The sequence below is a fragment of the Mobula hypostoma genome, chromosome 4 (genome assembly GCF_963921235.1).
Source record: "Mobula hypostoma chromosome 4, sMobHyp1.1, whole genome shotgun sequence".
Classification (NCBI taxonomy): domain Eukaryota; kingdom Metazoa; phylum Chordata; class Chondrichthyes; order Myliobatiformes; family Myliobatidae; genus Mobula; species Mobula hypostoma.
This window is the reverse complement of record NC_086100.1, coordinates 40,246,556-40,263,560: the sequence shown is the minus strand read 5'-3', so window position 1 is coordinate 40,263,560 and position 17,005 is coordinate 40,246,556. Positions and strand designations below refer to the sequence as shown.

The 17,005-nt window shown below is 41.0% G+C and overlaps 1 protein-coding gene across 5 annotated transcripts in view; it reads left to right on the top strand.

Moving 5' to 3' along the window:
• Positions 1–17,005, top strand: part of LOC134345273 (endothelin-converting enzyme 2-like) — a 151,748-nt gene that overhangs the window by 66,794 nt on the left and 67,949 nt on the right. For all 5 annotated transcript variants that reach the window (XM_063045679.1, XM_063045680.1, XM_063045678.1 and 2 more), the window contains one exon: positions 14,217–14,341. In XM_063045679.1, coding sequence (XP_062901749.1) covers positions 14,217–14,341 — 125 coding nt within the window. The remainder of the gene's footprint in view (positions 1–14,216; positions 14,342–17,005) is intronic.

Sequence of the window (17,005 nt, the reverse complement as noted above, 5' to 3'; positions counted from 1 at the left end):
CTATTTTAATAAAATTAATTGATCTTTTTTTTCAACTCTTTAAATGCAAATGTGCACCATTGCTTTATCTCATTGAACTCCATTAGTTTACACACTGGAGTGTGTATATGTATATACAGTGTAAATGTGTGTGTGATATATATAATATGTACTGTATGTATGTAAATATGTATGCATGATGCTGCAAGATGATTGTGGTGAACCACTTTGATGTTCTGTGGGCTACGTAGAATACTTCTAAATATAGCTCATTTTGAATTATTCTTGCTGCAATCTGCAGCACATAATTTCCCTTTAAGCAATGTACTTCTAAATCAACTTAATGATCTCACAGAGTTCACAATTTTCTGAAGGAATTGTTGGACCAAGCAGGTACAGCACCTGGAAGCAGACAAAAGTTCATCGCCATAGCTGAGAAGGAGGCAAAAGGTGGGGTACTCCAAGCCAGGCTGAAAAGCTGAGTGAAGAGCTCCTCTCTACCCAGCATCTTGTTAGTAAATGTGCAGTCACTGGAGAACAAAATTGAGGACCTGAGGGCAAGATTGCTGAATCGGAGCGAAATGAGAGATTGTTCTATATTTGAGTGAGACATGGCTTTCTTCCAGCATGCCAGTTACAGTGTTTGGACCTGTAGGCTTTTTGATTTACCAAATGGACTGAACTGCTAATTCGGAAAAGGCAAAATGTGGAGATGTGAGTTTCATTATAAACTCTCAGCGGTGCTCCAATGTGGTAGTTTAGTCAAACTCGTGTTCCCCCAACCTTGAACACCTAATGGTCAAATGCCAACCGTTCTATTTACCAAGGCATTTCTCCTCCACAATCGTAACTGCAGTTTACGTATCACCAGTGGCCGACTATAATCAAGTGCTTGAGATGCTGCATGATGCTGTCTCCAAACAAGAAACAGTCCATACCGAAGTATTTCAAATCATAGTCGCAGACTTCAACCAGGCTTATTTGGAAAAAAATCCTTGTCTAATTACCATCACCATATAACCTGCAACCCCAGTTACTCTCAGATAATGAATGCCTACCGTACCACACACAGACCGCAATTCAGTAAATCAGATCACTTGGCTGTACTTTTCCTACCTGCATATAGGCAGAGGCTAAAGAGCAAAGCTCCAGAAATTAGGACAATAAAGAGGAGGCTTACAGGAGGTAAAGGATCATCTATCGGATTGCTCTGAGTCAGTGGGTTGGGACATGTTCAAGGACTCATCTGTAGGTCTGAATGAATACACCATGGTTGTAAGGGACTTTATTGAAACAGTTGTAGATGAGTGTGTCCCCACAAAATCATTCAGTCTTCCCCAACCAGAAGCCCTGATTGAACCATGAGATCCAAGATCTTCTGAGACCCAGATCAGAGGCATTCAAGCCTAGTGACCAAGAACGTTTCAAGAGATCCAGGTATGATATCTGGCAAGCTTTCTTGCATGCCAAGTGGCAATTCTGGTCTAAACTTGAACCAATGAAGGATGCTCAGCAGTTGTGGCAGGGCTTGAATGCTATCACCTCTTATAAAGTGAAATCAAGTGATATAGATGACAACAGGGCTTCACTTCCAGATGAGCTCAATGCCCTGTATTCCCGCTTTGACTGTCAAAACGTGGAGGAGCCATCACGAACTCCCGCAGCCCCCGATGATTCTGTGATTTTAGTCTCTGAGGCAGATGTGCAAGCAGCCTTCAGGAGAAGGAACTCTTGGAAAGTAACTGGCCAAGTACTACAGACCTGTGCTGATCAACTGGCTGGAGTGTTCATTGATATCTTTAACCTCTTGCTTCAGCAGCCTGAGGTACCCACCCACTTCAAGCAGGCTTTTATTATACCAGTGCCTAAGAGAATAATGTGGAAACATGCCTCAATGACTATCGTCCTGTAGTACTTACATCCACAGTGACAAAGTGTTTTGACAGGTTGGTAATGAAATATTTTACCTCCTGCTGGAGAAATGGCTTTGATCTTCTCCAATTTGCCTACCGGCACAACAGGTCCACAACTGATGCCATTTCATTGGCTTTTCACTCAACACCGGAACATCTGGACAGCAAAGATCCATTCATCAGGATTCTTTTTATCAACTACAGCTCAGCGTTCAATACCGTCTTTCCCTGAGGACTAATCAATAAACTCAGAGACCTTGGCCTCAATACTCCCTTGTGCGATTGGATCCTCAATTTCCTCACTTGCAGACTCCAGTCAGTTCAGATTGGCAATGACATGTCCACAGTCTCCAACACAGGTGCAGGCTGTGTGCTTAGCCCCCTGCTCTACTTGCTTTACACTTATGACTGTGTGGCTAGGCTAAGCTCAGCTCCAATGTCACATTCGAGTTTGTTGTACGCCGAGTCAAAGGTGGTGATGAATCAGCGTACGGGAGGGAGATGGGAAATCTGGTTGAGTACTGCTGTAATAACAACCTGTTACTCAATGTCAGCAAGACCAAGGAGCTGATTATTGACCAGGAGAAGAAAACTTGAGACTCATGAGCCAGAGGTGGAGAGGGTTGGCAGCTTGAAACTCCTCGGTGTTTTATTTCAGACCTGTCTTAAGGCCCAGCACATAAGTGCAATTACGAAGAAAGCACAGCAGCACCTTTACCTCTTTTGGAGTTTGCAAAGGTTCAACATGGCATCTGAAACTTTGATATATTTCTGTAGGTGTGTTATAAGAGAGTATGTTGACTGATTGCATCACAGCCTGGCATGGAAGTACCAATCCCCTTGAATGGAAAATCCTACAAAAAGTAAAGGATACAGCTCAGTCCATCACAGATAAAGCCCTCTCCACCATTGAGCACATCAACATGAAATGTTACTGCAGGAAAGTAGCAACCATCACCAAGGACCCCCATAACCCAGGACATGCTCTCCTCGCTGCTGCTATCAGGAGGGTACAGGACCCTTGGGACCCACACTACCGGGTTCAGGATGTTACCACCCCTCAACCGTCAGGCTTTTGAACCAAAGGGGTTAATTACACTCAACTTCACTTGCTCCATCTTTGAAATGTTCTCACAACCTATGGACTTGCTTTCTTTTTTTTTTAATTTTATTTTCATTTGGATAAGGAATTCACAAATATCATGTACTTTTTTCACACATATAACCTTTTCCATTTTTTTATATGTATAAAACTACAATTATTTATACGTTCTTAAGTACACATTGAGATGATATAAAAGGAAAATAAACACTTAAATAGATAATTACGTACTGTGGTAAATCTAACCTATTAGGCTAAGTAATGGTATTAGTTGTTAAGAAAAATGGTAATAATAGTTTCCATATAACCCTTCTGGACCATTTCCACTGGTCCAAAATGTTGTATATAAGCCTATGTAACAACCATTGTAGGTGTTTATATCCTAATTTGTTCATGCTTGCTATGGACTTGCTTTCAAGGGCTCTTCATCTCATGTTCTTGATATTATTTATTTTATTCTTTCTTTTTTGCATTTGCACACTGTTGGGTGAATGTCCAAGTTGGTGTGGTCCTTCTGTTATGGTTATTATTCTATTATGGTTTATTGAGTATGCCCAGAAGAATATGAATCTCAGGGTTGTATGTGGTGACATATATGTACTTGAACTCCACACCCATTTGTTAATGCAGATACCTAATCAACCAATCGAGGCAGCAACTCAATGCATAAAAGCATGTAGACATTGTCAAGAGGTTTAGTTGTTGTTCTGACAAAATATCAGAATGGGGAAGAAATGTGATCTAAGTGACTTTGCCTGTGGAATTATTGTTGGTGCCAGAGAGGGTGGTTTGAGTATCTCAGAAACTGCTGATCTCCTGGGATTTTCACGCACAACAGTCTCTAGATTTAATGGAGAATTGTGTGAAAAACATCCAGTGAGCTGCAATTCTATCAGTGCACAAAAATGCCTTGTTAATGAGAGAGATCAGAGGAGAATGGGCTGATTGGTTCAAGCTGACAGGAAGGTGACACTGACTCATTAATCGTGATTTAAACAATGATGTGAAGAAGAGCATCTCTGAACCCACAGCACATTGAACCTTGAAGTGGATGGGCTACAGCAGCAGAAGACAACAAATATACACTCAGTGGCCACTTTATTAGGCACAGGAAGTACTTAACCGAGTGGCCACCAAGAGTATATCTTTAAAATAAAATTGGTTTTTTTACTCATGTAAGTCCACATTCCCAGTCATGACACTGGATGGCCTCTAAGCATTGTTGAACGAGTGAAAAATGTAGGTCATACATTGCTTTTTATGCAACAGTTTATGTTATTATTGAGTAAATTCAGTTGTGCACATCACATTTGTAAATATTGTAGAAGTTATAATTGTGGTAGGCTGCATTCTGCTTGAAAATGACTCTGTCAATTTCCTGACTATGAGACTTCAATAGGATGTTGAATTTACACTTCAAAACATGCACAGAACTATGTAAATATACATTTCATACAGAAAAGGACCCGCAGTTCAGTCCATTTTCCAAGTAGCTGTGTTGAGATGTTGGATAATGCCAGAAACTTAATATTCAAGTTTATGCCCTCCTGGTTTAAAACATTTTCAGTTGTGAATATATGTGAGCAATTTAATCAAATAATTTTCTATGATTTTAGAACATTCTTCCAGTGATTGACCTCTCTAAAAGTAGGTTCTGTTGTGCATGTATAGGTGCAAACTTTCTGAGCAACAGTGTCTTTTATCTATTGTCGTTGTTAGCAGTTTGCCACACTCTAGGTGATGTTCCAAATATGATCATGTATTCAGTGCTCATTCAGTAGTGTGTACAAGATCCCAGTGCTTTGAGGTCAACATAGGTGAATGAGCGGTTTCTGTGCAGTGGAACTTTGTATAGCAAGATACATTACTTTTCTGTGCTTTGATTGAGATGAATGTACAGTAGAAGGCAGGAAGATCTCCACGCTCTTCTAAAAAGTGTCTTGAGGTCTTGGAGCCTATCTACGACACAGAAACAAGTCTCTATCTTGTCTTTTATTCTTTAAAATGAACCTGTAAAGATCCCTTTGGACTGTAATCTCTGCCTTTTTGCCCTGGGGGTGGGGAGGGGGGATGGTAAGGAAACCAGACCGACAACTAAAGTGCATTTTTCAGTGTTTTCAGAATTGTGAGGAATGCTTTTTTTTACAAATTCTTTTGATATTCCTTCGTAATGATCTTTTACAAAGTTTTACTTGCTTGGGTATTAAAGCTATTCAACATACTAAGGGTGTTGTAATTTGTATATACTGCTGCTATTGTGATGTTAGCTTCAGCATATTCTTGGTGGTCATTAACAAATACGTTGACACCTGTTCCTGCCCTGTTTGTTACTCGTAGAGGATAAGTTAGTAAGGCTTGATTTTTTAAAGAAAATGTCAAGTGGCAATACAGTGCCTTGAAAAGGTGTTCAGCCCCCAGCTCTTTGATGACATAACTAAGTATTACAAACAGGAATTTTGATCAATTTAACTTGAGAATTTTTACTTGTGAAACACGTGCTCCCCCCCCCCACTGTAGACCCTAAAAAAAATCAAGGAAATTTGTAAAGCATGGAAAACTAAAAATTCAAAACCTGAAGTCTCAGCATTTCAAAAGTATTCATCCCCTTAGCTCAGTACTTGTTGAACCACCTCTCACAGCTATTACAGCCAGTGGTCTTTTTGGGTAAGTCTCTGTTAGCTTTGCACAATGTGATGGAGCAAGATGTGCCCATTCTTCCTCGCAAAATTGCTCAAAGATCAGGACTCTGTGGTTAGTGTTGTGTATCTAATATTTCAATAATATTTGAGTAATCTTGTGTGTGTGTGTGTATGTGTATATATATATATATATATATATATATATATATAAATAAAAAAAAATATATATATATAAATATATATGTTGATTAAGCCTCTTGTTCATTTACAAATGTTTGTAAATAATTCATTACAGATTATATGTATAAATACATGAATAACATACGTTAAGCTACCATGTGGTATGTGCGTGCTTTGCTTAAAGTAAACGCAAAGTTAGACCCGCATTTCGGACTCCAGTGTCTTCCTATGAATTAGTTCAATATTTCTTAGTTACAAAACATAACAGTTAGTAAGTGCTTTATTGTCATTGCTGAGATTGCAGTGCTAGTCCATTCAGTCCAAAGCAGCATACTGACAATTCAATTACTAAACACACAGTGACTAAGTGTTGAATAATGTCTGAGCTATTTAGAATGACATCTAAATTAGAAACAAACAACTCTTAAAATTAAAAGGAGCAGTGGCTGCCGCATCAAAGTGTTGCACATGCCCATGTTATTAAATACAATGATTAAATATGAAATAGCATCAAGAGCGATGCCTATGTATTGCACTTAGAGGTTGTCCATAGTACCTATGGACTATGGGTGGTGGTGGGTGCAGGTAGCATTATTCAGTTGCACGATATTCCTGGGGAAAAAGCTGTTCTTCAGTCTGGATGTTCATACAGAAGTGTTTCTGTACCCCTTGCTGAATGGTAGGAGATTGAATAGGTGATTACTGAGGTGGGCTGAGTCCATCGTGATTTTGCAAGAAAACCATAGACATTGTGAGTTATGAAATGCTTCCATATCTGGCAGTTGTGACCCAGTGATGTTCTGATCACTCGTTGAGCTTGTTGGATCTAGTGGACCATACTGTCACGCAGTAGGTCAGTATGCTCTCAGTTACACATTGATAAAGTTTTACCAGTAGGTCTTGGCGCAGGTTTGCGTTCTTTAAACTCCTGATCCTTCCCTACTATCAAGGAGATGTTGGTGGTCCAAGAGAGCTGCTCTGTGATGTTCACTTTCAGGAACTTGAAACTGAAGACTGTCTCCACTGCTTCAGCGTTTATGAGCAGTGGAGCTTGTTCATACCTTCTTGATTTCCTGAAATCAATAATCATTTCTTTGTTTTTTTTATGTTGAGTGAAAGGCTATGGTTATTGCACCATTCAGACAATGTGGACCTCTTTTCTCTGTATGCTGTTTATTTGTTATTTGTAATTAATCCAGTCACTGTGGTATCTTCTGCAGATCTGACGACAGAGTTGGTGCACAGTCATGGGTGTAAAGAATGGCTGACTGGGCCACTCAAGAACATCAGTTTTCTTATTTTGAAGCCACTTCTTGATTGCTCTGACAGTGTGCTTTGGGTCATCGTCCTGCTGAAGGACAAGCTTCCTTCGTTGGTTTTGTTTTTAACCGGGATCTCTCTGCATTTAGCAAAATTCATGTTCCCAGCAACCCTGACCAGACTTCTAGTCCCTGCTATTGAAAAGCATCCCTTTAATGCTACCTCCTTCATATTTTACAGTAGAGATAGTGTTACCTGGCTAATGCACAGTATTAGATTTATGTCATTTAGAGGAATTTCTTTAGCCGGAGGCTGGTGAATCTGGAATTCATTGCCACAGACAATTGTGGAGGCCAAGTCATATTTACATAGAAACATAGAAAATAGGTGCAGGAGTAGGCCATTCGGCCCTTCGAGCCTGCACCGCCATTTATTATGATCATGGCTGATCATCCAACTCAGAACCCAGCCTTCCCTCCATACCCCCTGACCCCTGTAGCCACAAGGGCCATATCTAACTTCCTTTTAAACATAGCTAATGAACTGGCCTCAACAGTTTGCTGTGGCAGAGAATTCCACAGATTCACCACTCTCTGTGTGAAGAAGTTTTTCCTAACCTCGGTCCTAAAAGGCTTCCCCTCTATCCTCAAACTGTGACCCCTCGTTCTAGACCTCCCCAACATCGGGAACAATCTTCCCGCATCTAGCCTGTCCAATCCCTTTAGGATCTTATACGTTTCAATCAGATCCCCCCTCAATCTTCTAAATTCCAACGAGTACAAGCCCAGTTCATCCAGTCTTTCTTCATATGAAAGACCTGCCATCCCAGGAATCAATCTGGTGAACCTTCTTTGTACTCCCTCTATGGCAAAGATGTCTTTCCTCAGCTTAGGGGAACAACACAGCCCCCACTAAACAAGGTGTGGTCTCACCAAGGCCTTGTACAACTGCAGTAGTACCTCCCTGCTCCTGTACTCGAATCCTCTCGCTATAAATGCCAGCATACCGTTCGCCTTTTTCACCGCCTGCTGTACCTGCATGCCCACTTTCAACGACTGGTGTATAATGACACCCAGGTCTCGTTGCACCTCCCCTTTTCCTAATCGGCCACCATTCAGATAATAATCTGTTTTCCTATTTTTGCCACCAAAGTGGATAACTTCACATTTATCCACATTAAATTGCATCTGCCATGAGTTTGCCCACTCACCCAACCTATCCAAGTCACCCTGCATCCTCTTAGCATCCTCCTCACTGCTAACACTGCCACCCAGCTTTGTGTCATCCGCAAACTTGGAGATGCTGCATTTAATTCCCTCATCCAAGTCATTAATATATATTGTAAACAACTGGGGTCCCAGCACTGAGCCTTGCGGTACCCCACTAGTCACCGCCTGCCATTCTGAAAAGGTCCCGTTTATTCCTACTCTTTGCTTCCTGTCTGCTAACCAATTCTCCACCCACACCAATACCTTACCCCCAATACCGTGTGCTTTAAGTTTGCACACTAATCTCCTATGTGGGACCTTGTCAAAAGCCTTTTGAAAATCCAAATATACCACATCCACTGGTTCTCCCCTATCCACTCTACTAGTTACATCCTCAAAAAATTCTATGAGATTCGTCAGACATGATTTTCCTTTCACAAATCCATGCTGACTTTGTCCGATCATTTCACCGCTTTCCAAATGTGCTGTTATCACATCCTTGATAACTGACTCCAGCAGTTTCCCCACCACCGACGTTAGGCTAACCGGCCTATAATTCCCCGGTTTCTCTCTCCCTCCTTTTTTAAAAAGTGGGGTTACATTAGCCACCCTCCAATCCTCAGGAACTAGTCCAGAATCTAACGAGTTTTGAAAAATTATCACTAATGCATCCACTATTTCTTGGGCCACTTCCTTAAGCACTCTGGGATGCAGACCATCTGGCCCCGGGGATTTATCTGCCTTCAATCCCTTCAATTTACCTAACACCACTTCCCTACTAACATGTATTTCGCTCAGTTCCTCCATCTCACTGGACCCTCTGTCCCTTACTATTTCTGGAAGATTATTTATGTCCTCCTTAGTGAAGACAGAACCAAAGTAATTATTCAATTGGTCTGCCATGTCCTTGCTCCCCATAATCAATTCACCTGTTTCTGTCTGCAGGGGACCTACATTTGTCTTTATCAGTCTTTTCCTTTTTACATATCTATAAAAGCTTTTACAGTCCGTTTTTATGTTCTCTGCCAGTTTTCTCTCATAATTCTCTCATATTTAAAGCAACAGTTGATAGCTTCTTGGTTAATCAGGGTGTCAAAGGTTACAGGGAGAAGGCAGGAGAATGAGGTTTAGAGGGATAATAGATCAGCCATGATGGAATGGTGTAGAAGCTTCGATGGGGCAAGTGGTCTAATTCTGCTCCAATGTCTTATGGTCTTGTGATTATTTTGCCACATATCTGTACTGAGGAATAATTACAGTATCCCATAACTTGTTCGTATATTTTGGTCAGAGGAAACTGGAGCATCATGGGATACATGGATGTTTCTCTGTTTGGCAATCAGTGGTGAGTGGTGCGCCACAGGGGTCGGTGCTGGGCCCTCATCTGCTTACGATATACATAAACGATTTGGAAGAGGGGACTGAGTGTAGTATATCTAAATTTGCTGATGACACTAAATTGAGTGGAAAAGCAAATTGTGCAGAGGATATGAAGAATCTGCAGAGAAATATAGATATGTTAAGTGAGTGGGCAAGGGTCTGGCAGATGGAATACAATGTTGGTAAATGCGAGGTCATCGGCTTTGGAGGGAAAAACAGAAGATCAGATTAAAATTTAAATGGTAAAAGATTGCAGCATGCAGAAGGACTTGGGAGTGCTTGTGGATGAATCCCAAAAGGTTGGTTTGCAGGTGCAGCAGGCTATCAAGAAGGCAAATGGAATGTTGGCCTTCATTGCTAGAGGGATTGAATTTAAGGGAGGTTATGCTGCAACTGTACAGAGTACTGGTGAGGCTGCACCAGGAGTACTGCGTGCAGTTCTGGTCTCCTTACCTGAGGAAGGATATACTGGCTTTAGAGGTGGTGCAGAGGAGATTCACCAGGTTGATTCCAGCAATAAGGGGGTTAGACTATGAGGAGAGATTGAGTTGCCTGGGACTGTACTCGCTGGAATTGAGAAGGATAAGAGGAGATCCTATAGAAGCATATAAAATTATGAAAGGGATAGATAAAATAGAGGCAGGAAAGTTTTTTTCCACTGATAGGTGAGACTAGAACTAAGGGCGAGGCCTCAAGATTCGGGGGAGTAGATTTAAGATGGAGATGAGGAAGAACTGCTTTTCTCAGAGAGTGGTGAATCTGTGGAATTCTCTGCCCAATGAAGCAGTGGAGGCTACCTCAATAAATATATTTAAGACAAAGTTGGATAGATTTTTGCATAGTCGGGGAATTAAGGGTTATGGGGAAAAGGTAGGTAGGTGGAGATGAGTCCATGGTCCGATCAGCCATGATCTTATTGAATGGTGGAGCAGGCTCGATGGGCTAGATGACCTATTCCTGCTCCTATTTCTTGTGTATCAGGGAGAAAACCGGTGTGATCACAGGAAGAACATATAATGCCCTCAAAGGTAGCACCAGGGTCAGGATTAATTGTGATTTTCTGGAATGCTGAGACAGCAACACTGACGCAGAAGGGAAATTGGGAAAGAGTTTTTATGCAGCACTTGGTAATGGTCTGGATGGGGAGAATGGCAGCAATAAACTTCCATGGCTATGGAAATGGTGCAGAAATAGGATTGAATAGATCCCTGTACAGAGAATCAACATAGGCCACATGATCTTAACCTGGGCTGGAAAGTCCGTATGGCTCAAAGGGTAGCAGCTTAATTTCCTGCTTGTGGTGACTGCTGAGTTTCTACTAGCACCTCCCAGGAACTCAGTCATTTCAGTTTGTTATCTTGTTCTGCAGGAGGGTTGTGTGTCTTTCCATGCCTGGATTTCAGCTTGTACCATGACACCTGTTCTGCCAACTCTGGTCTTAAAATGTGTTATGGAACAACCGTATCCTCATATGATCCAGGCATCTTGACAATTTCTGAAATTTAAATACACTTTCCTCTATGTTCCTTTCCAAGAGCTGTGCCCTGGAACATAGTTGAACCAAACACTAAAAGGATGTTGACAATGCCAGTTTCTCTTTGCTGCTACTTGGGAATTGAGAGTAGTGTTAGGAAAGCATACGTTCCTGTACCCAATTTTTTGACAGTACAGGTTTCCCCCGCTTTTTGAAGGTTCGCTTTACGAAACCTCACTGTTACGAAAGATCTACATTAGTACCTTGTTTTCGCTAACAGAAGGTGTCTTCACTGTTACGAATAAAATCAGCATGCGATAAAAGGCAGCGTGCGCCCCGAGCAGCTGCTCTCCCCCGGATTCGGAACGGCATTGTTTAAACACATTGCATTGAGCAGACGTTAGCAAGATAAGTTCTAAGGTATCGGAAAAGCCTAAAAGAGCTCGTAAGGGTGTTATACTTAGTGTAAAACTAGACATAACTAACAACATACATCAAAGTTGCTGGTGAACGCAGCAGGCCAAGCAGCATCTATAGGAAGAAGCGCAGTCGACGTTTCAGGCGGAGACCCTTCGTCAGGACCTTGAGTCAACTGCGCCTCTTCCTACAGATGCTGCTTGGCCTGCTGCGTTCACCAGCAACTTTGATGTATGTTGCTTGAATTTCCAGCATCTGCAGAATTCCTGTTGTTAGACATAACTAAGTGTTTTGATCGTGGTGAACGAAGTAAGGACAACGTGAGTTTGGCTTGTGGAAGCTGACGAAGATGATGTTGAAGAGGTTTTGGCAACCTATGACCAAGAACTGATAGATGAAGAGCTGATGCAATTGGAAGAGGAAAGGATAACAATCGAAATCGAATTCATTAGTGAAATGAACGTGAAGCATGAGATTTTCGCCACAATGATAAAGTATGACTTTAATTTTGAAAGGGTACATAGGTTTAGGGGATATTTGCAGGATGGTTTGAGTGCTTACAAAGAACTGTATTGTAGAAAAATGCGTGAGGCTCAGCAGTCAAGCCTTGCACATCAGCCACAGCAGATGACGAACCTCGACCTTCAACATCGAGGTGGGCAGTCATAGGAAAAGATGAGCTGCCTGCTCTAATGGAAACAGATGACGATGAGATGACACCCCAGTGTCCCACCACCCCAACCCCCAGGCCACGGACAGATACCGATTCGTGGAGAATGCAGCGGTAGCCGGGAGGCACACAGCACATCTTTAAGAGAAAAGCAAAAGTAAACATGCTAATTAATTAGGTGCAATCAGCAATCACCTCTGATCTGGGCCAACAATTATGTGTCGGATGGCACCTAATTAATTAGCATGTTTATTTCGGCTTTTTTCTTAAAGATGTGCTCGGTGCGTCCCGACTACCGCTGGACCCCTGCGTGCTTCGCGGCAATGTATCGGTCGGCAGCCTGGAGGGTGGGGGCCACTGCACCACCCCAACCTGCGATGACTCAGTCTAACACACCATCATCAGTGTGCTCAGCGCTGTCCCGATTCCGGTAAGTGATACAACGCTGTACATACATTATTTCTATTTTATATCGGCTGTGTATTTTTACGTGTTATTTGGTATGATTTGGCAGCTTCATAGCTTAAAGGTTACTGGAGAGAGTGTTTCTGCCAACAGCGCTTGCGTGAGCTTTCTGCCGAGAGCACTTGCATGAGATTTTCGCTACGGAGAACAGTGCCGGCAATGGTTGTGGAAAAGTATTTCTACTTTATATAGGTTGTGTATTTATCATATCATCCCTGCTTTTACTATATGTTACTGTTATTTTAGGTTTTATGTGTTATTTGGCATGATTTGGTAGGTTATTTTTGGGTCTGCGAACGCTCACAAAATTTTCCCATGTAAATAAATGGTAATTGCTTCTTCACTTTACGACATTTCAGCTTACGAACCGTTTTATAGGAACGCTCTACCTTCGGATGGCGGGGGAAACCTGTAGTTGTAGATTGTTTAAACAGTAGTGGGATGGTATCCTTTGTTAGTCACAGATGTTGCAAAGGTATTGGAAGGGTTATAGGGGATGGTATATGGCATCCTATTTGCCAGCCCTTTATCTCCTTCCTGCTGTGAATTGCTTGTAAAACAAGGAACATTTTAGGTCACTTTTACTTGTGGAGCATATGCTGCTTCTTAATGGACTCCTTGTTTTTAGAGGTGGTGTAATTTGCCTACAGTATATTTTAGAATGGAATAGTACGTCATTGTCTTTGCTCAAGATAACGAGATTGCGGTGCTACTCCTGTCCATGAAAAACATTTTTGCAGTGCATGCAGTATGGCTAAAAGAAAATTCCTTTATTTAACGTGCAACAAGTGACTTTGATAGTCAAATGCTATTGGCAAAGTGTATAGGACTATATACTTAAAGGAAGCCATTGCAGCTCTGTTCTCCAAAGTATGCCTCGACTCTACTGGTCTTCCTGCTACAACACACACATAATGGGCACACAATTAGTAATGAGGTTTACATCTAGGTTATCTAGGTTATTCATACTGAAGTACTTGGATTGTTGTTGTACTTTCTCCTTTATTTCTCCACATATGACCTGTGCCATGCAATTTCCTGGTTGGTGTTTATCCCTCAATCAAAAACACTGAAATATAGATTATTTGCTCATTATGATGTTGTTGTTTGCAATGCTGTGCTCAAAGGGATTGCCATTTCAACTTTGCAGCAGTGAAGTTCTTCAAAAAGTACTTCATTGATTATAATGTGCTTTGCAGTGTTGTGACTGTGGTATATAATTGATTTATTTTATAGTGGGTACATAACAGATATCCTAACAAACCTAAAAAGAAGTCGATCAATGTCTGTCTTAATATCTGTTAACTGTTTGGTAATGAAATCAGTTTTGAGGAATATTACCAAAATGGCTGGATTATCTTCTGTTAGATAATTACATGTTCATGAAAACTTACTGTTAACTTTTTTTAAAGTTTGTGTTTGTTTTTTTTTCCCCAAGAACTTTATTGCTGGTGAGAGTAACATGCATTCTTACTTATCATGCACCCATAACTTAAGCTTGTCACAGTTACTTTTATTTTTTCACACAGAAAACACCACTCTTAACTCGAGCAGTGAGGCAGAGCGAAAATCCCAGCGATATTATCTCTCCTGCCTGAATGAGCAAACAATCGAAGACCTTGGAGCTCAGCCTTTGATTGACCTTATTAATAGGGTAAGTTTTGCTTGGGACTGTTAAAAAGATTATTAAGTTATTGTTTCACTTGTAAGAATACTTTACTCTAGAGCTGTTCCCAGCCTGAGGTCCATGCACCCTTGCTTAATGGTATTGGTCCACAGCATAAAAAAGGTTGGGAACCCTTGTTCCAGAATAACACACAGAACATGCTGGAGAAACTCATCAGGTCGAGCAGCTCTGTGGAAATGAATTGACAGTTGATGTTTCAGGCCAAAACCATCCTTCAAAATTGGAAGGGAAAGGTGAAGATCCCAAAATATGAAGGTGGGTGGAGGGTGAGGAGGACAAGCTGGAAGGAGATTGATGAAACCAGGTGGTGGGAGAGGGCAGGGGGATGAACTAGAAGCTGGGAGGCGTTAGGTGGAAAAGGACTGGAGAAGAACAAATCTGATAGGAGAGGCGAGTGGATCATGGGAGAAAGAGAAGGAGGAGAGTCACCAGGGTGAGGTGATAAGCAGGTGAGGAGAAGAGATCAGTGGTAAAATGAAGAAGAGTGAAGTGAAAGGGGAAAAATTATTGGAAGTTGGAAAAATCAATGTTCTGTCAGGGTGGAGGCTACCTGGATGGAATATAAGGTATTGCTTCTCCAACCTGAGAGTGGCTTTATTGTGACATGTCAGAACAGGAATGAGGATGGGAATTGAAATAGTTGGCCACTAGGAAATTCTGCTTGTTGAGATGGAGCTAAGGTGCTTGACAAAACTCTTTTCAACTTAAAATTTTAATGTATACTGTTGAAGACTTTGATTCACTTTGATGTTGTTTAAAGATGGTAGAAACATTCATAACTAATAGCTTTGAAATATGAAGCAAAATTTATCTTTCACTATTTTATGCTGTTGAATTTCAGGGCTTACACAATTTTTCCACATGTGGAATCTGGATATGATTCTACTGTAGTTGAAGTACTACTTTCAAATTAAGGTGACAGCATAAAAGCTATCCACGAACTATATGCTGAGTGCTAACAAGATAAGGATTGGTTTGATTAATGTTGCATGTTTATATCGTTACTTAGGGTAAAGAGTTAACATAGGATGATCATTTTCTTCAGATGTATGCAGTAAAAGTTTGTATCGCAGTGTTTTGCAATCTCCCGTCCCCACTGCATGCAGTTAATTTTGGTCAGTTAGGATCTAAATCAGAATTAAATTAAGTCATTATGATTATAATTTGTATAAGGGTAGAAGTATATTATGTTGTATCTAGGCAATTTTGTTGCAAAGAACAGTGAATTTATTGAGGTGGTTACAAGTTTGTGCAGTCTGTTGCTAGCATATGGTAATATTTCAATTTCTGCTGGGATAGAAATACAATAATAGCTAATGTGGGAATTATATAAAAATAGCTAATAATAGTTAATGTGGGAAAATGCCCAATCGTTTCCATTCTAGCACAAAATATTGATATTGTCTAATGCAAGAGAAAAGATCAGTTAAGCTTGTAGTAGGCGTACTGATATAAGTGGGAGCTTATATGATCTAGGGTTGTTGTGAAGCCTGAGGAAGTTGAAGAGGAATTTTCCTGATAGTAGGATTGGTTTATTATTGTCACAGTAATGAGGTACAGGGAAAAGTTTGTATTGCGTACTGTTGATACAGATCAAATCATTACAGAGTGCATTGAGTAGTACAAGATAAAACAATAATTATTGTTTAAAACAATAATTATAAAAATTGCTACAGTTGAGAAAGTGAACTGCAGGAAGATCATAATGAGGTAGATTGAGAGGTTGAGAGTCTATCTTACTGTACTAGGGAATCATTTAATTGTCTTACAACAGTGGGATAGAAGTTGTCCTTGAACCTGGGGAAGCATGCTTTTGGGAGAGTGGAGAAGAAAGAATTTCAGGGGTGGGTAGTGTCTTTGATTATGCTGACTACTTTACTGAGGCAGCAAGAAGTCCATGGGGTGGGGGGAGACTGGTTTTCATGAGGTGCTGAGCATTGTCCACAACTCTGCAGTTTCTTGCAGTCATGGGCAGAGCATATTAACTATTCTTTTGCCGCTACCGGTGAATTACGTGGCTGTGTGTACAGGCTGAATGGACCTTGGCAGATCAAAAGCACGCGTATTTCGATTATTTTGTGAGTTTATTGTTCACTTATGGAAGCAAAGAAAACATACAAACATAGAAATTAGAAGCAGGATTCGGCCATTTGGCCCTTAAAGCTCGCTGCACCTTTCAACGTGATTATGATGGTTCATCTATGTATATCCGGTGCTCAAAGAAGAAATATTAATTCCTCCTTGAAACTATTTAATAATTTGGCTTCAGCTGCCTGTTGTGGCAGGGACCCATTCTCTAGAACAAATTTCTTCCCATCTCAGTCTTAAATACTTAACCCTTTTCTTTGACCCCTCCTCTGGATTCCTCCATCATCAGGAACATCCTTTCTGCTTCCAATCCATCCAATGTTATTAGAATTATGTTGACATGAACTCTCTTCAAGATCAGTCCTGCCATCCCAGAAATTCCCTGTGTTTCATGGTGAGGAGTCCAACAATACACACAATACGATCTCACTAAGGTCTTGTACAATTGCAGTAAGACGTCCCTACTCTTATCCTCCAATTCTCCTGCGATGAAGGCCAGAGCATTCCATTGCCTTTTTAATTTCCTGCTTCTCCTGCATGCTT